Source organism: Pelmatolapia mariae, linkage group LG7, assembly GCF_036321145.2.
Source record: "Pelmatolapia mariae isolate MD_Pm_ZW linkage group LG7, Pm_UMD_F_2, whole genome shotgun sequence".
Lineage (NCBI taxonomy): Eukaryota > Metazoa > Chordata > Actinopteri > Cichliformes > Cichlidae > Pelmatolapia > Pelmatolapia mariae.
Window position 1 is genome coordinate 13,381,301 of NC_086233.1, and position 24,012 is coordinate 13,405,312.

Here is a 24,012-nt window from a genome sequence, read left to right on the forward strand (position 1 = left end):
TCTTCGTCTTCTTTAGTTTTTTCTTCTTTAATTTGAGTAAGGCAGAGTAGACGCTACAGCGGTGCATTACTGCCCTCTGCTGTTTTTCTTTTTGTTTTGTTTTTTATTCTTGTTCCTTTTTCCGTGTGGTGTGACAGAAAAAGATACTAAGAACAGATGGAGGCAGATATTTTGCTCTCTCTTTAGGCGACCCCTAAAGAGAGCAGCCAAAAGAAGAAAAAGATGATGATGACAACTTTAAGAGGAAAAGGTGTTTTTCCTTGTATTGCAAGGCAAAATGTCCCACATTATTTCTCCCTTTGTCGTAGCACATTGACATTTTTATGACTGACTCACTCATGACAGAAGTACATTCTCATCATAGAGCAGTCTCTTTTATTTCCTTACAAGAAACCTTTGACAAGTAAACACATATGCTGGTCTTCAGATAAAACCTGCCTCAGAACCTTCTTAGTTACTTCTGAATAATATATATGCCTGCCAAAATATGAATATTCAATTTTACCTTGAAATGTTCTTAATATCTTCCACCAACCAAAAGCCCCCCAAAATTTCCATCATCTTCATTTTAAATACTGATAGCTGATATGGAGTTCAAATGCCACGTTCTCTGTCTCCACACTCTTGGATGTTCATCATCATCTTATTTTGGCTGCTCCCTTTAAGGTGTCACCACAGTGGGTTTTCTACCTTCTCTCTCATACAAACTTTTCCATTACACTCTTCATCCTGGGTTTGAGGTCCTTTGTATATGAGTGGTTCTTATAATTTGTTTAAAAATTCTTTTCTGTTCCCAGTGTTTCATCCAAGCTGACTGTTGCCTGTGTGTATAGGAGAACTTCGTCTCCACTCACAGACTCAGAGTCTGTTGGTTGTTCCCCGTACACGACTGAAGACAAAAGGGGACAGAGCCTTTCAGTCTGTTGCACCAAGGCTGTGGAATAGTTTACCACTACAATTACGTTTGCTTGACTCTGTGGATTCTTTTAAAAAGCAGTTAAAAACTTTTATGTTCAAACAAGCCTTTTGTTGATCTACGTATTTTATATTTTTTACAGTATTTACATTTGATCTTTTACACTGTGTATAATGTCTATTGATTGTATTGTTTATTTTAATATTTGTGTACAGCGCTTTGTGACTGCCTGTCTGTGAAAAGCGCTTAATAAATAAACTTTACTTACTTCATGATTTGGGTTTAATCACCATGGACTGACTGACTAACTAAATAACATCAATTTTCTGTACTTGTATTTTGAGCTTATTTCCAAAGTTTCAGTTCATTGTGTCTGAAACAAGCTGGTGTAGCTCCCCTCCTTTTAAAGCCAACTTCTTCTGGTTGGCTGGTCCTGTTAAACAGCATCTGTGGGGATATCTGTAGGACTAGAATTTAGAAAAGTTGTCCAAATCTAAAGCAGACTTTTACTTCTCCTAGTGTTGATAATAACAAAAACATAAAATACAGCAAAATCCTCACATTTACCTTGTTTTATTTAAAAAAAGCTTTGACATTCCAGTGTTTCTGTTTTCCATTTTCTAACAAAAGAGGGTGGCAAGATGACACTCCAGATTGTCAACCATTATTCTCAACACATGTAATCAGATCACAGACACCTTCTGTCCAACCACTCAAACAGATGGGCTCGACTCTTTAAAGAAAAAAAAAAAGAAAAAAAAAAAAGGCATTTATTAGCAGATGTGTATGCGACTGAATGCATATTCAGGACTAACAGGAAGGGGAAGAGTTTGTCATTTACTCACATATTCACATTGCTGTGACAAATTCTTACAACAGTATAAATAAAACTGCACACAACCTGCAGTGCCATCAGTGCCCCTTGGTATTTGTAAACTATGCCTCCATTTGCTTCTTTCCTCCACCTCCTGTTTACTGATGACAGCACAAGATGCTAATTTTGCACAAATTGGGAAGATGCAGCAGCTGATGACACCATTTTGGTTCACGAGTCTTTTAGTAGGGGGAGGAAGGAAGATGAGGGAATAAAGCGGGAATGACAAAACCATTAACACAGGACAAATCTCATAGCATCTACTGCACCTGCTTTTAAAAACACACTAAAGTCCTCGCTCACACACAGTACTTCAAAAAAAGGCTGCCTCAGCTATTTACAATTAGGTCCAATGTCCGCCTGTGAAACACACCTGAGACAGAAGAGTTGTCCCAGGACAGTTACTATGAAGCTGCATATTGGCTGGACATATAATCTGGTCTAGTATGAACATGAGTGTCAGTATATCCAGTCTAATCACAGCCTCCTTTGCATTTATCTTTATAACTGTCACTTTTTCTTCTTCCTTCAGCAACACAAATTCAAGCAGTTGCATATTCGCAGCCTCAACAGAAAGCATGTTTTTGGTGAACATTCATGTTATGATAGTCATAGATGGTCTCTTAAATAATTCTAATCATTCCTGTCTCTAAAGGTTCTGAAGCCTGATTTCTTCTTTGTGCTGGAACAACCTGATTCCATAAGACCATGTTTACAAGCACCACTTCCACTAATGGTGCCACTAGTATTAAAAAACAAACAAACAAAAAAGAGCGGCAGACAATAACACCCCCAAAAAAGAAAAAACCCCAACCCTGGTTAAGTAACTCATTCCAACATTGCTCTTTGTAATACTGCAACTACAGAGGTGGTTCCACTTTTAGTGCTAAAGCCACACACACGCACACAGGGTACACGAAGCAAAGAAATTTTTTTTTTTTTTAAATGACGATGACAATAATTTGTGTATGGGGAAACATCAGTCTGAAGGCTTCCTGCAGGCGGTCAGGCGTCCAAAGAGTTACAAAGAGTTCATGAGTTCAATGTAAAATTGTGCCCATTTGCTCTCCAATGTGCTGGAAAAGCAATCCTTCAACTGCAATTTTCTTTTTTTGGAACTCACCAGAAAATAATAAAGTCAAAAATAATAAAAAAGGAAACATAACTGACCAACACACATAGTGGTTTATTGTGTCTTATATTCTCATTTAGTCACGGAGTTGTGGTTGTTGCTCTTTATTATGTACAATAATTTATTAGATTAGCTGTTCTAAAACTGCGTATTCACTAATCTTCTCTCTCTCACTCTCTATTTTTTTTTTTATTTTTTTTATTTTTTTTTTAAAAGGAACATGTCTCTCTTCCTTATTTTTATTTAGAACTGTTATATAAATTCATGAATTTAATTACAAGCTTATGTGCTATAAGAGTTGCAAATGTTCCAGAGGTGTGTGTTGAAGGAAAAAGAAAAAAGAAAAGAAAAAGACATCAAAAACTCACAAACGCAGAGTGAGAATTTCAAGGTCAGAAATGACTGAGAGCACGGGAGGCCCAGGAACTTTCATCATCAGTGAAGAGGGAAGGATTCATAGGATAGCTGGTGGGCTGACAGTAGATGGTGGTGTGAGGCATTTAAGGGTGATGGTCGAGGGCGAGTTATTCTGGACATGCGTGATGGCGTTCATATCTTGAGGTTCTTTATAGTTTCTGTTCTCTTCTTGAGCAGATCTCCCACCTCCTGTAGGGAGCGGAGGTAACTGCTCTGCACCTTATCCGTAGCAGCTTTCGTAAACGACACTTCCTCCTGAAACACATGAAAGAGGAGGTGAAACCTCACAGCCGGGCGGGAGATACTACAGTTAAACTTTGGATTTGAGGCTTAAAAGATTTAAGATCTTTAATATCCAAACCCTGTTATGTCTTTCTGCAAATTAAGGCATAAATTCTATCCTAATAGAAAATATCTAATGATTAGTAGTTTCAGGCAAGAAGGTCCTGGGTTTGAATCCACCATATGGGCGGGGCCTTTCTGTGTCTGTGTCGTTTCTGTCCGGGTATTCCGGCTTCCACCCACGGTCTTCTAAATTGCCCATAGGTATGAATGTGAGTGAATGATTATCTGTGTTAGCCCTGTGACAAACTGACAAACTATCCAGGGAGTATCCTTCCTCTCGTCCTATGGCAGCTGGGACAGGCTGGAGATTTTGTCAGCTACCAAACCTGTGTTTGTTTCTATTTAAAAAACAAAAACAGAACAAAAACGTATTTTTCTCTGCACTAACCTGTGTGTATCCTTCCAAGGTTAAAGTGGCCAATTTAAGTGATGTCATGGCAGTCTCTTGGCCCTTTATATGCTCCATGGCCTGTGTCAACAGGTCTTGCAAATTCCCTGTCAGCTCCTGGAAGCCACACATCACCACTGGCTGGAAAAGAAAAGACACAACAACAGTGTTCAGGGCAAGTAGGTGGACAGCAGAGTATTGTTTATGAGTCCATATGCAGATACAGTGCACCTAAAAATGGGAGGAGTGAAAGGGGCAACTGTACCAGAGCTGTGTTTGCATCCTTTTTCTTCTTTTTCTTTTTCTGTAAACTAGTCTTCAGTGGTCGAAGGATCTTGGCACAGTAACTAGCCATCCACAAGACTATGCACACAGTCTGAGCAAAATAACATGGTGCATATTATAGACAGCATGAGATTTGGTAGAAAACAAGTTGTAAAGTGTGTGTAGAAGCTGAGATGTTTCACCTCAACAAAGAAGACTAGGTTTTCTAATAAGGACGGCTGGGTTTTTAATTTGCCTTCTTTCATTTCCAATAAATCTCCTTTGCATTTATTCAGGATTTCTGTGGACAGAGGAGGAAAACATGAAGCATCCCAGATGTGCAATGTTTATTTTTGATAAAGAAAACCATCTAGTGACTCACCTTGAAGCTGAACTACTATTGATTTGAAACCGTTACAGATCTGTGTCTGAAGCTCTGATGACTCATCTAGGAGGGTAAATAAGGAGGAGTGGAGAGAAGAAAATCATCAGGCTAAATCCAATTAGTTTGTTAGTCTTCATGTTACCATTGTCTCTTCTTACCAAGTCCAGCCGTCTCGAGCTCATGTAGGTGGATAGACAACTGCAGGGCTGCAGCCTGACACTGACAGCTTCCACTGGACAAAGCTAGGACCAGACGGGTCGAGGGCGGTCCCAGGAATGGATACTGGAATAACAACATCACCATTACAGCAAAGCACTCCAGTCCGCGCAAATGTACAGCAAACGTCATGTGAAAATATTGATGACGTAGAGATTTGGTCCAAACTCATCTGACCACTTGGGGTTGGTGTAAATTAGGTTATTTCCAGTTACCCTGTGCAACATGGATCCAATACATTTGGGGAGGATGTTAAAATTGATACATGACAATAATTACAAGATCATAAGGTGTATTCCTGATCGAAGAGTTTCCGTTTAAGATCTTTTCACTGCTGACTGGGACACCGTGAGCACACCATCATATGAACGTAGTGGTGAGTTTCCACTCATTGATTAGTGCTGTTCCTGAACACTGACCGAATGCTAACAGGTTTGGGTCAGCATTGGCTTTTAGCTGTGTTGTCTAATTTACTGTGTATGTAATTTGTATTAAAGGGAGTGCGAGGCTGCCATCTTGAATCTGACTCAGTCAACTGTATGGAGGCATGTTACTCACACACACACACACACACACACACACACACACACACACACACACACACACACACACACACACACACACACACACACACACACACACACACACACACACACACACACACACACACGTACGTACACACGTAACAGTTTTATCTAACACCTTATTTAAAACTTCAGAATTCAGCCTTTTTCCCCCACTAATTAACCAGCTTCTTGTTGAAATATTGTGCCTTTGTATTGTTTGATTCTTAAATCTAAAAATAAACTGTTAGTTGCCCAACAGTCAAACGTGTGGACTAAGAAATAGACAGTTGAGATTCAGACTTTTTTGTGTCTAAAAGAAAAATCCTTCAAATTCGTTAGAATGCATATGCCATCACCTTTCATGTTTAAAAACAATAAATAAATAATCACTCTATGACTTCTCATTCATGTATTGCTGTGAAGTGAGCCTTTGTATAAGGGACAAATGAGTGAGGCTGACTTCAACTCAAATGTATTCGTGTAGTACAAAATAATACAGTCGCCTCAAGGCACTTTATACTAAACGGTAAAGACGCTACAATAACAGAGAAGACTTGCTTGTTTGTGTGTACCTGTATGCGTTTTTCTGCCATCTGAGCTGCTGTCTGTAGAGTCTGGTTCAGCTGGGAGAGCAGGCTGCTGAGAATTGAGGTCTTGTCTCCCACTCCGTTCTCATTGGACATCTCAGAGTTTTGCTGTGAGGGCATATGTCCCAATGCAGCCAATGAGGCGAGGAGGCGAAGCGTTAGAGAACGTATTCTGAGCCACATGGACTCTTCCTCTACAGACTGACGTCTGTGTTCATCTGTTAGCTGTCTGTAAACAGAAGAGTAGCACAGGGTTGGATTGGAGACTGTGAGTGAGTACCAGCGTCTCTGTAACCAAAACCAAAAAAAAGGACTATACCTGTCTTTAGGATCCCAGCACGTAAAAACAGTTAGGTCTCTGTTGTCCCTCATACTATCCCAGGGGATGTCATCCTCTTCTGCAGACAAAGACATGGCCTTCACACTCTCTTCCAGACTCAAGACACTGCAAAACAGAAAAATACAACATCACAATCAACTATAGATAGAAATCCACAAGTTGATGTAAATTAGTGTGAATTTTCTTACATATCAGCCTCAAGGAAGAGGTCGAGCAGCATCCTCTCAGTGCGGACCTGGGCAAAGTGCAGCGACTGGTTTAACCTGTTTCTGAGAGCAATGAACTCTGGGATTTTCTCAAACGCTCCATACTTATATGCCTGGATGATGTACTCTGAGGTCTGGTGGAAAGAAGACCGAGGCAAAGGAGAAATAAATGAGGAAAATAACGTAAGAGCAGGAGATCCAGTAAAAGTCTCTGCAGTTAAATCACAAAAAGGGATAGACTTACATCTTTCTGGTTCGAGTGGAAAAACCTGAGGGAGAAATTACAGGACTGGGAGGCTGCAGCAAACTGACCCAGTGACTCAGCATAGCGCGTTAACAGAAAACTGCAAAAAGTAAAAAGATGTTTTTAATTAAAGTATCTGAGTCAAAGCTCAGATAATTTCCTTGGGGATTAATAAGGTATTCTGATTCTGATGAGGGCAAGGACTCACATTCATCCGAAGTACAAAATTAGTCCAAACATTCTTTTACTCCAACTTAGGGCTGCCACAAACGATTATTTTGATAGTCGACTAGTCACCGATTATTTTTGCAATTAGTCGACTAATCAGATCATGCATCCATTGGATGTAAAACGTACAGCTTATTGCACCAGCATGCATCTGCTCTTATACAACTATCATTAGCTTACAGCTTTAAATGTTTAAGGTATGTGCTAACTAAAACTAAAGACAAGATGATAGTTTATTAAATTTTAATGAAATTTGCAGATTGTTTCGGTGAAGTTTAATAAACTCAGCCGTCTGCTCCTTGCTATCTAAAATATAACAGGACACCGAAGTATATTCTCGAGCATCTGACACTTCTGATAATCACTTGTCTGCTTGACGTTTATTCAGCTGTGTAAAAACTATAACTTTAATCTCAGCCAAACCGATTTACTCAGGAACAAATAAAATACTGAAAAAAGCCAAACAATAACATTTTTAAGTTGTCTAAGTGACTTATATATCATGTTTAATCTGAGTAGCGAAAGACGGCGGTGGGTTTGAAAATGATCTGCCCTAGCAGACCATTACATGGAGAAACCTTTTGAATACAAGCGTGCTGATCCACACAGGTGTGCACACAGGTGTACACATGGGTTTTCACAGACACAAGCTACACCTTTCTTGGCTGCTACCTCAAAGCACATTGTGCGCTGTCGATCTTGCGTACTGCACAATAACATGTAATATTTAGTATCTACTGTTATCTACTGTTAGCTAGTTTATTGTGATGGTGTTGTATTTATTATGTTGCTCTTCTTTGTTTGTTTTCTCGTCTGTTTTTTCTTATCCCCATACAGGTGATCCAGGTGCTTTGTTTCTTTTTCTTTCTTTTTTTCTCTCTTCCCCCCTTTCTCACCATCTCTTCTCCCCTCTATTTTTCTTTCTCTCCCTCTTTCTTTCATTTTTTCTCCCTGTCCTATCCTCTAGTCATGTCTGTCCCGTCTGTAACAACCGAAAAATAAAATAAAATAAATACATAATTATAATAAATGTCAATCAAATGGACCAATATGGCAAGGCCATGATGATCCAATTGGTAAAGTAAATCCACTTGGCATCTTTCTTGGCCTTCAGACAACAATTCTGATGGCTAAAGATCCAAACGGGACAGGCAAAAAAAAAAAAGAAAAAAAAAGAAAAAAAAAAGAAAGAAAAAACGATTTTCCGGGTGTCCGGTGTTCTCACCGGCTCTAGTGACCCTTGAACCCCGGCTAGCTATCGAGCTGGTGGGTAACAGACGTCTCTGAAAACGTCGGAGCGCTTTTGAAAATATGTGGTGTCTTGATAAACTGAGCAGATATTTGAGGTTTACACAGCTACATTCTCGCCTGAAAATATTTTAAACATTTATTTTGTGCCCCATTAAGAATAATAAGAGTAATATTAAAACTAACTAGCTGCCACCATTGTTGGAAACTGAGCAGGGCCGCGCTATGAATTCTGGGATAGGTTGGGCCACGAAGTATACACCCAACCCATCCTTCAAATCTGGGGAAACGAAGGCTGCATTTGTCAGAGTCTTCGAATTTGGACAGTCTTCGTCGTGTCGCTGTAACGTAATCGGCCTACAAATGCGGGCACAGGAGGATGCGGTTCCTGAATTTGGACACAGCTACGATACTGGACACAGCTACGATACCGGACACTGCTTCTTCTTCTTTGAGGTTTAACGGCAGCTGGCATCCTTGTACATGCAGTGCTGCCATCTTCTGTTTCAGTCCGTTATTACACCCTTAAATCCTACTACTTATTCCTGCGTCTTTTGGGATCTTACAAAGTGTCAAATGACACGTCGACTATTAAATTAGTCATCGACAATTTTGATAGTCGACGTAACCTTGACTAGTCGACTAATCGTGGCAGCCCTACTCCAACTTTTCATTTGATTCAATTTATTTAATTTTATTTTATATAAAATTGAAGTCAGTTTCCTAACTTAAGGAATACTATAGATGTTATGTTGCAAACGATTGAAGCAACTACCAATGAAAGTTAAGTATGCTGTTGACCGACATATGACATGGTAGCAGACATGTTAGATAGATGACTAACTAAGCAACCAGAGCCTAGAACGCCAGGTAGCGACCAACCATTGGCAACAAAGTGTTGTGTGACGAGAAATCTGCTTTCTTTCCATGTTTCACCACAGAAACATGTTCTGTACTGACCCTATGGTGTCATGCTGTACATGCTTGGCATCCAGGCTTGAGTAAAGGTCCACTACAGGCTCAAATGCTCCCAGTCGACAGTACAGGAGCAGTAACAGCAGCTTGAACTGGGCGTTGGAAGGACTGTGAGATAGTCCCTCCTGGAGGAGACCCAAACACTGCCACATCATGTCCTCATCTCCTACAGGCATACAGATACACACATTTAGACGCATCACATCACTGAGAGACAGGAAGTTCTGCACTGAAAAAGAAAAACTCACCAGTCTCTGTCCATAAGTCAATGTATACATGAGCGGCCATGAGACAATACATATCAGAAAACTGCAGCTCCGTCTTTAGAGCGTTCTTTCCTGTTGAACAGAGAGACCAAGAAGTCAGAACAAACAAAAACATGCACAATGAACACAACAAAAATCTTTAAAAGCGTTCAGTTTTTGTACAGTAAAGTCACCCTACCCTACAATTCTTAGAATGTTGACTGCAAACGTCCAATAAAGTCTCCTTTATATCTTAAAAAACATGCCAAATATGACCAAGAAAAGTATGCTTGTCTGTAAAAATGAAAATGAAAAAATGAAGCCAATACCCAAGTGCTACACGTTGTATATGAAAGACAGACAAAGCCACTGTGATGTCACCTACCGGTTAGTGAAGCCCTACTATCTGAAACCTCAAGCTGAGCATTTTTACCTTCACCTTATTAGCTAACCGTAAACTGAGGGACACTATCTGCTCATTGGCTAACAGCTTATCAATCATAGCAAAGCATACCCTGTGTTTATCGTCCCTTTTTATTCAAATTGGGACCATAACTTACAAAATGGCCTTTAGTTTATACTCAATATTGGTCACTGAGACCACAAAGTCATTAGGCAATTGTTGCATACGTGTCTATATATTTGGATGTCTTATTGCAAACATCACAGGAGCTCCCTGTTGCTAATTAGAAAGAATAAATGTTTGCTTTGCTCTTCAGACCCAGAAGCTACATCCATCTGCAGTCCATCTAATGGCCACTTTGGGTTGGCTTAAAAAGAAAAAAAAAAACAAAAAAACAAACAAAACAAAAAACCCCCAACATCTTAAAATGTCTTGTTTTAGTAAAGTAAGTAATACAGATAATTAGCAGATGCACCTGTGGTATCAATTTGAAACTCCTGAAGCTCGTTTCATTCTCAAGTTACTGCATTCATAAATTTAAATGTCCACATTGCCTGCCCACCTCAGCCTTTTACGGCTGTGGAGTAACAAAACATGACAGCAGCTTAAAAAACAAACATCTGACACTTAAAAATTTGAAGTCCGTAAACCAATAGATGACATAACGTTACCAATGTCTTTCTATTTTACAGTCTATGTCGTGCATAATTGCAGTTTTATAACTTTATTGAACACACAAAAATGTACGAAAGCACTTTTTTATTCCTGGGATTTCTGAGAAAGAAGCCCTATTAGTAATCAACTATCGGCATGTTCAACTGGACGCTGCTGTTATCAGAAGAAATGTGCCAGCAAACAAGGAAGGCATTCACACTTTGCTGTTGACAACATCACATATCTGTCTGGCTCCACGACAAGATTTCACACCTCTTGGCTGTGGAAAATCTGATGATCCTGAATGAATGTCAATCCTTATGGGTCTAAGAGTGAATAAAAATGTTGCTCTCACCAAACTTAAGCCCATGATGATAGTGAGCCTTAAGCTCTGTGATAAGATGAAGTTTGCCATCCACGTCGAGGGAATGATGCAGCCCTAGTGCGCGGCTCAGCTGACAGACACACAAATGCCTCTGCAGCGCTTTGGTGTCCTCTGGAAAAGCAAATCCTTCCTCTTCCTGGTTGCCCAGTGGAACTGCCTCACTAAGACGATTAATGAACTAAAAAGAATTCAAAGACAGAAACGTGTTTCACGACCACGCTTTTCATTCTGCAAGAGGCAGTTCCACAGTTCTGCTTTAACTTTCTCTCACCTGAACGTGCTGCTCAGGAGATAGCAGGTGTAGGTATATTTTTAGGTCAGTGATGCAGCAGGGCTTGTCTCCAAACTTGTTGAAGAATTGCACCATTAACTCTAAAGGCTCACCTATTTATGACCAACCAACAGACTGTCAGACTGAGGCAACAGGACATACATAAATACATGCTTATTCAGTATGTGTGTGTATATGTTTTACCTAGCAGGCTTTCCTCAGGACAGCCTCTTTCTCTCAGTCTGTGCATTAATTCAAGACGAGCCAAGTAAGGCCCTCTGAGTGAGCGGGACTCTTTGCTGTCCTCCCCCTTAATCCTCTCCTCCACAAACCTCACCACCTCAACCACAGTGTGATGTACTGAACCCTCTGAACAGCTATAGGATGGACAGAAGAAAAAAACTTCAGAGTGGACAAGATATAATATTATGAGAAATAAGAGATAAATTGGACATATATAATATTATATAATGTCTAATTTGGAAAAAAAATATCCTCTATAAAGTTTGGAGAACAGCACAGCAGCAGGTCATAGACACAAGGTGTTCCACATCTTGTCTGTCTTGCTGAAGGATGTGTGTATTTTTTAAATGAATAATTCACACATGGCTTTCAGCAACTAGTAGGGACTTTTAAGGTTAAATAGGAGGAATACCTTAGTGAAGGTAACCACAAGGTTGGGCGATTGGACGAATATATCGACAATAGGCTGAGCTTTCCGTTGATCGTTTTTACAAGAGTGATTTATTTATTTATTTGTGATAATGTTGGTTGAAGCTAAGGGAAGCAGCTGCGAACAGATACACCCTCCTCAGAGTGCGCTCAAATGCAGCGATTCATTTACTCCAACTCATAACAGAAAGAAAGAAAGGCAGTAGCCTATGTTCAGAAAAACACAAAAATATTTTATTTAAATAAAAAAACCACAACGGTGGGGAGGGAAACAAAGAGAAACTGGCTTCTTTTTTCCACGATAACAGTGTTTACAGGCTGTTCCAGTGTTTATCTGTCTTACACACTCGACCAAACAACAAAAAATTAAAAAGTTAAAAATCAAAATGTCTCTTTCCAACATAAAAACCCCCCAAAAAAACCAACCTCCAACGTAATGTTAAGTCTTTTGTGCGATTTGGCGCATCTCAAATATATAAATGAACAATCCAAAAAGTAGCTATATTAATACTGAAACAAACAAGAAAAGAAAGTAAATTATTAAATAATTATTAAATATTAAATTAAATATTCCTTCCAAACCAGACTTACAAATTCTAAACGCGCAAATCAGTCCGCGCATGATTATACTGCTCCTCCCATCAAAAAGTCAGCGCATGCGCAAATATATTCCGCCCAATCATCGTTGGTTATTGGACTGACGATTTTTGGTTGGAAAACCTTATTTAACCATCATGTGTGGGTTTTGTTAAAGTAAGGGAACGGATGCAGAGTTCACACAGATGGAAATCTTTATGCATTCAAAATCAAACACCTGTGTACTCACTGTTCGCCTTTTTCTGGCGGGCTCCACGACTGATCCACCAAGTGAAAGAGAGAGTCAAAGTAAGCTGGGTAGAACTGCCAATCATCAGGACTGCAAAGAAACACATTTTTTTTTGTTGTTGTTGGCTGATATCTGTACTCCATCAGAAGTGATGTGCATCGACTGATGCCATGTTCTGATCAGTTATTGGTCTTGGACAGCTTGTGCACTGTTAAGATAAAAGCTCACTCACTTTTTAAGTAGCAGTTTGTGGGCCAAAGCGTTGCACTCTGGCCAGCGTTGCAGTCGCTTGTACAGCATCATACATTTGTTTTCTCTGCTCTGCAGCTCACTGGTCAGCTTCTCTGTGCAAAAATACAAGTATTAGCTGAAGAGGAATTTCAGAATGTACAGCATCAGATTTATAAGTCATGCGTGCCACATTACTTCAAACTATTCCCGTTATTTTATTGAGAATGCTGTTTAACACTTTATGTACTCACTACAGCTTACTTTAAATATAAATAACTTTTTCTTCTTCCACTGCCAAACATGACTGATACTATTTCAAAGTGTTAATGTCACATGGTTAGTTTAAGAAAGTGTGTGTGTTTGTGAGTGTGTGTGGGGATCTACCTACCCCCAAGTGGGCCCCGGATCACTTCAAGGGCCTCTACACATTTCCCCAAGCGCTCTAGGATCATAAAATACAGTTGCACCTACAGAACACAAAAGTTAAAGTGAAAAAGTAAGGACTGTGCAATATTCTAACATTTGTATTTTCATCTTAAACATGTGTAATGAGCAGTTAACACTAAAGTGCAGAATTCAGGCTTTTTCTGGCAATTAATATGCCATGGGTTTCATTCACTAAAAGTTTCTTTTAATGTCAACATGACTAATGTAACTTAAAATATAAGACTACTCAGCTGTTAATAAAAATCCAAAGGAAATTCTGAATTTTAAAAAACAAGTTGAGTAACTGGGATTTTGCCAGAATCCTGGTGTCCATTTAAGTTGGTTTCCATTGTCATAACACTGAGGTCATAAAGCCAACATACTCACCTCTGCTTCTGCTTCAATCTTTTCCTCCTTGACCATTTTTTCCACCATGCGTTCAGCCAGAGGCAGGAACATGGTCTGAGCCAACTTTTCATCTTGGGCTGAGATTGCCTTAGAAACAAGCACACAGTACTTTTACTGTCTGTTACCAATCATACTAATATTTCAGCATTCATGTTATAAAAGCTTTCCTGTACCTGCATCACAAGACTCATGACCGACCAGAAGTAATAGGGATTCTTCGGGACAATTTTATACAAGGCCATTCCTGCCTGTAAATAGGAGGATGTAGCCATTAATATATTAATTCTGCTTCTAAATCAATGGAATTCATTTTCAGGGGAGCCCATAAACCTGCTTGTTGCTCATATGTGCTCTTTTTGAGCTGTCTCACCTGCTGCATCTTTTTGTATTCTCCCACACGAGCGTACGCCATGAAGAGGTGAGAGTGATACTCTTCGCTTAGAGGAACCTTCTTCACTGCAGCCTCATACAGCTTGGTGACCAACTCAGCTGTGGACAACACACACATATTCAATATTCAGTCATCCAATGTTAATACCAGCTTTCATGTGTGTGCATATATACTCACGACGATGCATCTCTCTGTATAGTATAGTCAGAGCTTGAAGCGAGTTGTCATCAGTGGGCTCGAGAGTGGCCACTTCCTGGGCTAAAGTGAAAGCTTCATCCTGCTTTCCAGTCCTCTGAAGGCCAATTGCCTTCAGGACCTGGAGGAAGCAGAAAAGACTGAGTTATAAAACTAAATGAGAAGGAAAAGTCAAAAAAAAAGAAAAGAAAAGAAAAAAAGATAAACATTACAGATTTCATTGGCACGAATAAAATGGCAAGCCATTGCAGAGGTTTTCAGTTACTGCTAGAAGCATAATGGCAACCCAAACAAAGGTTTTCAACAAGACAGTTCCAAAGACAAGGATGCACTAAGAACCTAAAACCTTCTGATGTCAAAAACAGTTTTATAAACAAATTAAATTTCTGCTGTCTTGATCATTTTAGAGCTCCACCTGTAACACTGCAGCAGTGGCCCACTTGTAGTCCAGTGTGCAGTGTGCCTTAAGCATGAATTTACAGTACTGCAATGATACTCTGCCACTTTGGCTGATGATTGGCTGATTGCTTGCAGTCTGGGAATTGCCCATCTGACTGCAGAGAGCTCTTTCATTGATGGAGGCAGCGTACAAAGTATGTAATATAAGTGATGGTAATACAGCTTCAACTCCAGGATGAAACCTGGAAGTTCTCCCTGCTTCTGGCTTCACTTGGGAATTGGATCAACCCACAATCAGACTCTTCCTTTTCCTTTTTAAGAAACATCAGGACCTTCTCATGATTGCTTGATGCTGACTTCATTTTTTTTTTTCCACGGTGAGTTTTCAACTAAAAAGCAAAGCGTTTAGTGTTTATATATGTTACGCAACAAGTTCGTATCTGAATTTCCTGTTGCTTTTTTGCAGCGGTGTGAAATGGCCTTAACTGTTACTTTGCTACAGGCTGCAAAAAAATAGCGAATGCTAACATCTTTATGCTTTTGTTGTTTTAGAAAATAATTTTGAGATGCGACTGTGTGATTATGACTGGATACCATTGTCACACCTTGGACATACAGAAGTCGTTTGATCATATAAAACACACACGCGCGCGCACACACACGCGCGCACACACACGCGCACACACACACACGCGCACACACACACGAGCTCTGGAGAAAAACAATGCTGAGGGACAACAATGTGGAAACTTGATGGGCTGACCCAGCACACAAATACTGGATGTGTGTGTTACTGTGTGTTCAAGCGGACTTCAAAAAGAGTATAACAAGAATAAACGCTCGGCCGTCGGGTCTCCTGCCTTCTGTGTAACCAACAGAGTATTACTGAGGAGTTAGAACCAACAGAGTCTCGTGGACTAAGGATGTAGACCTGCTACATCCTTAGCAATCTTATTTTTATTGAATGAGCCACATTGCTCCTATTGGCTGCCTTTCTCTGTCACTCACAGACCTCCTGCTGAAAGGGCGAGTGCAGTAGCATTTAAAGCTACAGACACACAAAAAAACAAAAAACAAATAAACTGGGGTATTCAGCCATGGTCCAAAAGATTGTGTGGTATTTAGTGCTGAAACTTGTAATATACATTCTGAGAACATGTGGGAATAACAACACATGTCCCGAAGTCTTAAGATATGGGACCTTAACTTTAAAAACAAGATGGGAGAAAAAGTCACTCTAATGAGTCTGACCTACTCAGTCGTCATTTGTCAGTTTTAAAAGTTTCTTACCAAGATCAGGAATCCTACCTATAGCTAGGTTTCATTTGACGTAGACGTGACGTCGACGTAAAGCGCGAAATTTGACTGGCGGTCGGAAGTGAAAAAGATAAGCGCAAAATCACAGACAGACAGTACGCAAAATGCCTATGTCCTGTTGTGTTTACGGATGCTCCAGTAGGTCGACCAGAGAAACCGATAAACGGTATTTTAGGGTACCAAAAATAGCCCAACGAAGAGGAGAAAAATGGAAAATTCTAACCGAAAAACGTAGGAAAAAATGGATTTTAAATTTACGTTTACAGTCGGGAGGAGCAGAGTCTGCCAATGCCCGTGTCTGCAGCGACCACTTCGTCAGAGGTAATGTTATGTTTGCAAACGAACTTATTAGCATTAGGTTGTCGTTAAATTCTCGTTTACTTAGTGCTTTTAAGTTAGTAGTCTAATATTGACTTGATTGGGACTATAGGCTGCCCAAGTGCTTTGGATGACGAAGAGTCGGAGGACTGGGCTCCGACGGTCAATCTCGGCTACGAACGAAAACCCAGATCGGAATCAGTTCTCAAACGAGAGAAAAGAACAAACACTCACCCTTGCAAACACCAAACTGTATCCATCACGGAGACGTTTTGTTCCAAGGTTGTGGACCCACCCGCTGACAAAAAAATTGTACGCCTCCAGACTCTTGAAAGCTTTCATTTGCTGCCTAGTGTAGTAAGAAGTCTGGAGGACCAAGTAGTTGGTGATATCCACAGCCTCGATAGTAGGCAAATCCTTTACTTCTGTGGTGTATTCGGACATTTTCAAAGAATACGGATCACGTCCGATATATTTTTTAACTATCTGTTTATATCTCTCCCGAGAAACGGGGTCTAAAGTTGCACAATAGCTGCTCTCCTGACTCTCCACAGTGTCCTCCATGTTTACTTCCGCCCTCCACTCAAAAATCGCGCTGCCTCCGCACGTCATCAGAACCACGTGACCGCAACCCAACTATTTTTACATGTTATATTAAAAAGTAATTATTTTGTTGTAACTTGGCAGCAATACAGTGAGAGTAGCTGAAAATAAACATGTATCAAACTAAGGCGGTATAAACGGTATACGGTAGAAACGATATAAATTTGACCAACGGTAGAGATTTTGACTATACCGCTCTATCGCGATAGCACATGTTGATGGCGTCATCAAGCTGCGCCTGTTTTGGTCGAAAGCATTGCAGCGGCTGCAAACAACATCATCTGCAAATTATGCCGGGCGACAGTAATCGAAGCACTTTTGGAATATGGGGAAAGCCAAAAACTGCGCTTCCTCCACTTCCGTACCATTGATTTATTAATGCTGAATTCTCTTGCAGCTGCTCTATTCCCATGTTGTTGCAGTATATTAATGACTAACCTCGTATTGTGGATGGATTATCTCAGTTGTTCTCCTAAGTGAAGTTTGGTCCGTTTATAGCATCCTACCATGCAATTGCATTTGTCCCTAACCACCAGAAACCCTCACGTTAACTTTCATTGAGTAGAAAAAAGTTTGCGTTCATCCTTCAGCTTCACTGTGCTAATGTTATGCTAACGTAGCTGTTTTGCTAGCGATCATGTAGGACATCATTATATACCAGCTAGTCAAACTTCAGTAACCCTACAATTAAATTAAAGGATTTTAAGTGTGCCTTATAGTGTGTAAAATACGTTCTACAGAAGAAAAGAAATATATCGCGATATATATCGTTACCGCACATGCTTCAAATTATACCGTGATATGGATAGTAGGCCATATCGCCCAGCCCTAGATCAAACCAGTAAAACAGTTTATTTTGGTGATCTGCAGTGGAGAAGAAAGTCAACTTCAAATTTTCAAACTGTTGGACATCTAAACTGTTACCAGAGTGAGAGTTAGCTGAGTTAACTGAGAGAGTTAGCTCTCATTGTGGGACTGAAAATCCAGAGTGTCTATAATCCCAAGATTAGCAAACTCAGTTTTCACTAACACCGGGATTATACTTTCTACATCCTTGAATTTCATTAGACGGCAAGTGTGAGTGTCCATATCAATGTTTTTTGTGACTGTGCAGACTGCTCCGAGAACTTACATTACAATGCACCAAATATACATTCACTCTAGACCGGGGGCTTCAAAAAAGCATAACAAGTATGACTACTCAGCTATCAGGTTTCCAGCAGGCTTTGTCTGCAAATAAGTATAATGGAGGCCCAAATCTGCCTTTTGGACCATGCCCACTTTATTAAGAAGAGAAAAAAGGGGGACAAACTGAACAGCGGTTTGGAAGAATGGCACAGCCCTACTCCTGAGACATGCTGAACTGACAAGTGTACCTCTGACCTGTTGTCCAGACGTTATTTTAATTCTGTGACTTTAAGGCAGCTGTCCAGTCCTGCTCCAAATCTCTAATAGTGTGCATGAATATTCCGCTTTACAGGTGCTAGATGTGCATGAATCCACTGGATTATTGCAACACCTGTAACTAGCACTGAAATTCAAGCCTGAGCAAAACCTTGATGTGTCCCTCTTCATATTTTGGGACTTCAAATAATGTGATTATTAGAGCAGATGAGCACTGACACTGAAATTTTATAAAATATACTGTTTTTTAATACATAAGCTCCACTGACCTACAGACCTGTACAGGTTCCAAAAAGTATTGTGCACTTTATTACACTCTTGCAACAGTGGAGGAACCCTCACAGAACACCAACAGAGCTCAACACTTTCAGCATGAACAGTCATTTAGTCACCCACCTTGGCACAGTGCAGGTCCTTATGTTTCTTCAGCAGTTTATCTGCCTGCTGTATCGCCATTTTGTTATTGCCATTGTCAAGGTAATCTGGGAAGCACAAGAACAACATTGCTTTTATTTAATATTTATTTGGGGAATTGACAAAGTAATTCAGAAACTATTTTGGTTTTGGATTCATTTTTTTTTTTCCTGTTTTCTAAGCAAAAACATCAGAGTGGGCCCAGCTTATCAGGGTTCGTGTTGCAGAGCAGGATAGTATTTTTAAGGGTTTGGAACGCTGTTTAAACAAAATTTGAAATTTTACCATATTAATCTGGGCTACAGATGCTTTCACGTCTAACTGACCTGTTAAAATGATCCGCAGATAATGAAAATAACTGCCAGTAAATCTTTCACTATAATTAAATACAGCTTATCTTAGTGAATGGTTAAAGTATGCGGCTTCAGACATAGACAAGAGATACCTCAGTACAGCTGAGTGCCAAAATTAACCGTTCCAGACAGCAGTGTGATTATGTCATGTCTATTCTCTCGGTTTAAACTGTCATCACAGGAGGGAAAAGTTGCCAAATCCTACAGAAACCAGGGAAACCCTGAGGTGTACTTAAGACCCGGCATTGATCAAGTTTCAGCTCTAAGCTGCAGTGAAACTGCAATAACTGTATTACAGAGTGGTTTAGGTTACTGTGGAGAGGTATTTGTAGTTTAAGCTTCACTCCCAAAGTAACACGGGGGGGGGGGCAAAAATCCCCCGCTCGCACACGCACACATATATGTATATACACATAAAACAATGCGTATTTTCGGTTTGTAGACTTGAAATACTGTTTATTTTTCATCAGTGCAAAACTAGCAGTAAAAGAAATTAAAACAGCTTCAACTGGTGTGAACTGTTTTAATTTCCCCTCACGGAACAACACCAAATAGTCCATTATTTACGTTATTCATCAGCACTGTTACTGAAAGGTCCGCGAGCTGACAGCTAGCTAGCTAGCTAGCAAGCATTACATCTCAACTGCTAGAGTTAGCTTGAAGCATTGTCCTTAAACTACTATGAACCTAAATTTAGCTGGGAGTTAACAGTGGAACCTTCAGTCTGCTACAAAACAACTAAAGCGTCACAGTGGCGTTAATCGCAAAGGAAATATATGTCAGACAGAGGAAGCCAACTTGCATCAACGAACAACTTTTCTTTTTCTCAACCTGCAGCATGTGCAGGAGCTTATTGATTGACTGCAGCTTAGCTGACACACTAGCAAGCTAAGCTACGCTGTTAAATAGCGCCCATTAGCCAGAGGAGAGAGCACTTCGACTTTGAGAACGAGTCAAGCCGAACGACAAATAATGCAACAACACCACCGAGAATCTCTATAGATTTAAAAGGGACAGGCTGTTTCATTCAGAGACCCGCCACTGGAGATGTGTTCTACCCCGGCTTGGTTGAAAACCGGGTAAGGTGCACTGTCATTGGGCGCTGCGGGCAGCAGAGTCCGTGGCTGCAGCTGGAGGGGCCGCATCGCTGCCCCACGACTCCAGCAGCCTCTAGTTTAAACATATTCCCCAGGACAGGGCACAGCTGTGTTTACCGAACCTCCACACACAAAGAAATGTGTAACTTTCCATTGAAAACTTACCGTATATAGGTCTGAGCCTCCTGTCGTTTGGATCTTGCACATGGCCTCTCGCCGCCATGGTGTAGTTTACCTGCTGAGTAGATGTTCACGCATGCGTATTCGAAGCGACCTCGGGAAAGACTAAAGGATTTTATTTCTCGCTGAAAACGTAAAAGTATTGTACATTATTGTCAGGATGAAACCTGTCTCATGTTTTGACTTTAAACCTATAATAATACAATATGAAAAACAGACAGCTATTTAACGATTAAAATTTTATTTCATAACCAAGGAAAGTAGTTTTAGAATAGTTCGTGTATTTGTGGCAGATTAAATGTTTCGCTATCCAGATAGATAAAAAAGAATTGTAAATATTGTTTAGCTGTGTTTATCACCTAATAAGTTAAAAAACAAAAAACAAAAAAACAGTTAGGCTGTGACTCAAAAGAAAGCTAATTCGGGGCCACAAATTGTAGTAAGACTGGCTATTTTACTAATAATTCAGATTTAGTCAAAGCCCGGCTTTTAAGATTTTAGATCATAATTACAAGTTAAAAACTGAAACGTATTCAATCAAAGCTCAAGGTTAACAGATACAAAGCACAAAAGCAAAGCCAGCATTTTTTACTATAGTTTTTGTAAGAGATTACAGGATGACCCTTGTCATTTTATATATTTTAAATTATTTAAAATATATAAAATATAAGCTGAATACTCAAGAACAGAGTAAAATAAAACCATATTCTTATTTCAGCCGCTAGGGGTCGCCCCAATAGATCATCTGTCTCTCTACTACCCTTTCATCACCTTCTGTCATACCAAACTTCCGCATTTCCTCCTTCACTACATCATCTATGAATCCTCTCTGTTATCTTCCTCTTTTCCTCCTGCTTGGCAGCTTCATCTTTTTTGTTTGTATATTTAGTTTTTGCTTGTTTTTCCACCAAGCAGTCACATACTGTAACATTCGGGCATCAATTTAACACAATAACATAAACTCATCCCAAAAGGTTAATTCTGATCATCCGGACGTAGCGTTTTCAGTGGGAGAAACGTTTCGTCACTCATCCTACTGACTTCTTCAGTCTCAGCTGACTGCAGTTTTCCCCAACCTTATAAACAGTACATTTGCACAATAACTGAACCTAGCCGCATGAAAGAACAATTGTCATGACCATTGATCAACAACCACTGATCAATGGCCATGAGTACCATTCACAGAGAGTTGGGGAATGGCTGCACTCATATCACTGTAAGATGGTGAAAGATGTACCCTTAGTCCCCTACTCGATTTGGAGATGGTCTTTCCCTTTTCACGTAAATGGCCTCCTTGACTCCGTGCTCAAACCAGCGTTCCTCACTGTCCAGGATGTGTACATTCTCATCATTGAAAGAGTGTCCACTGGCCTGTAGGTGTAAATAGACTGCGGAGTCCTGGCCTGGCAAGTTAGCTCTTCTGTGTTGTGCCATCCACTTTGCTAGAGGTTGTTTGGTTTCCCCGATTTATGAATTATGGCAATCTTCCTGGCACTTAACAGCGTACACTACATTACTATGTTTGTGTCGGAGGACCCAATCCTTAGGGTGGACCAATTTTTGGCGCATCGTGTTTTGGGGTTTAAAAGCCACGGAGATGTGGTATTTAGAAAAAATGTGTCTCAACTGTTCCAATACTCCTGCCACATACAGGATCACTACAGGTTTTCGCTTAGGCAGCAGCTGTCATTCTCTCCTGGATAAGCTGGAGCTAGGTGCCTTCCTAGCTTTGACAAATGTCCATTTGGGATAACCACATTTACTCAGGGCCTTCTTGACGTGATGTTCTTCTGCTTCCCTGGCTGCAGTGTCTGTGGGGATGGTTTTCGCTGTATGTTATAGCATCATAGCATCCTGATGACACCCAGCTTTGTGTTCCAGTGGATCGATGAGAGTCAAACCTTAAATACTGATCCATATGCGTAGGTTTACAGTACACATCAGCTTTTAAATGTCCCCCATTACTGATGGAAATCTCACAGTCTAAGACGACTAACCTGCCACTTTTCATATCCTCCCTGGTGAATCTGATGTGTTGGTCCACTGAGTTAATGTGAATTGTGGTACGTCCTGAGATTTGATTTTCACCCAGGTGTCATCCACATACCTGAACCAATGACTTAGTGGTGTTCCAGGGTAGGATAACAAAACCCTCTTTTCCATTTCTTCCATGTACAAGTTGGCCACAGTGGGTGAAACTGGGGAACCCATGGCACACTCATGTTTCTGTCTGTAGTTATCAAGTCAAGTGGCTTTATTGTCATTCCAACCATGTGCAGTGGTGCAGTACACAGTGAAATGAGACCATGGTGCTACATATGACATATGACACACAATCAACATAGGACTACATAAAGTGAAATGTGCAAAGCTTGCAAAAATTGCAGACAAAACAAGACAGTACTACACCAGTGAGAACTACCTCCAACGCTTCAGTGACTGGAACACAAGTTCCAGTCATATAAGACTATTGTTTCACCTGTCTCCACTTGACATCTCTAACCTTCTCAACAAAATCCAAGGTGTTCTGGATATGGTGTTCAAAGTTGCCTACCAACGGGTTGAGGATCGGAGCCAGAAACTTTGAGATGTTAGAGGTGACAGAGTCGATCATACAGACAATTGGTCTTAAAGGTACACCCTGTTTATGTATCTTTGATAAACCATACAGACCATAGATTCCCCTGGGTAGAGCCTGTAGTATTAGGTCCAGTCAGTAGCATTGTCTTCTTCTAACTGCTTCAGACAGTCTATCACCCTCTTCCTGTAACCAATTCCTGGGTCTCATTTCAGGGGCCCATAAGTATTTTGACATGACAGTAAGCAAATTTTTTAAAAATGATAAAACAGTTGACAGATTTGTACTTTTTTTTTTTTTTTTTTGCCTGTCCCGTTTGGATCTTTAGCCATCAGAATTGTTGTCTGAAGGCCAAGAAAGATGCTAAGTGGATTTACTTTACCAAGTGGATCATCATGGCCTTGCCATATTGGTCCATTTGATTGACCTTTACTATGATTATGTATTTATTTGATTTGATTTTTGGTTGTTACAGACGGGACAGACATGACTGGGGGATAGGACAGGGAGAAAGAAAGAATAAAAGAAAGAGAGGGAGAGAAAGAAAAATAGAGGGGAGAAGAGATGGTGAGAAAGGGGGGGAAGAAAAAAAAAGAAAAACAAACAAAACACCTGGATCACCTGTATGGAGATAAAATAAAAAACAGAAGAGAAAACAAACAAAAAAGAGCAACATAACAAATACAACACCATCACAATAAACTAGCTAACAGTAGATACTAAATATTAAATATTATTGTGCAGCACGCAAGATCGACAGCGCACAATGTGCTTTGAGGTAGCAGCCAAGAAAGGTGTAGTTTGTGTCTGTGAACACCCGTGTGTACACCTGTGTGCACACCTGTGTGGATCAGCACGCTTATATTCAAAAGGTTTCTCCATGTAACGATCTGCTAGGGAGTGTGGGGAGC

General features: G+C 40.2%; 1 protein-coding gene across 1 annotated transcript; it reads right to left on the minus strand.

Annotated features, from left to right (window-relative positions):
- Positions 1–1,478: 1,478 nt before the first annotated feature.
- On the minus strand, positions 1,479–20,589 carry naa25 (N-alpha-acetyltransferase 25, NatB auxiliary subunit). Its single transcript, XM_063477985.1, has 24 exons — positions 20,509–20,589; positions 18,876–18,961; positions 14,421–14,559; positions 14,223–14,341; positions 14,026–14,100; positions 13,832–13,939; positions 13,407–13,485; positions 13,020–13,131; positions 12,788–12,877; positions 11,494–11,666; positions 11,290–11,402; positions 10,989–11,196; positions 9,580–9,669; positions 9,317–9,497; positions 6,881–6,980; positions 6,619–6,770; positions 6,410–6,535; positions 6,076–6,319; positions 4,880–5,003; positions 4,719–4,784; positions 4,540–4,637; positions 4,338–4,448; positions 4,073–4,213; positions 1,479–3,594 (listed from the first exon to the last, which is right to left on the minus strand). The coding sequence occupies exons 1-24, from the start codon at positions 20,564–20,566 to the stop codon at positions 3,472–3,474; spliced, it is 2,916 nt and encodes a 971-aa protein (XP_063334055.1). The 5' UTR covers positions 20,567–20,589; the 3' UTR covers positions 1,479–3,471.
- Between the last annotated feature and the right edge of the window lie 3,423 nt (positions 20,590–24,012).

Bases quoted from the DNA above. Each gene is read 5' to 3' on its own strand.
- naa25 (XM_063477985.1), bottom strand. From the start codon at position 20,566: ATGGCGGCGAGAGGCCATGTGCAAGATCCAAACGACAGGAGGCTCAGA. The intron at 12,878-13,019 runs GTGAGTGAGCTT...GTTTCTTTGCAG, and splicing joins CACAAACTGCTACTTAAAAA to TCCTGATGATTGGCAGTTCT. The intron at 9,498-9,579 runs GTGAGTTTTTCT...GTATGCCTGTAG, and splicing joins TGACTTATGGACAGAGACTG to GAGATGAGGACATGATGTGG.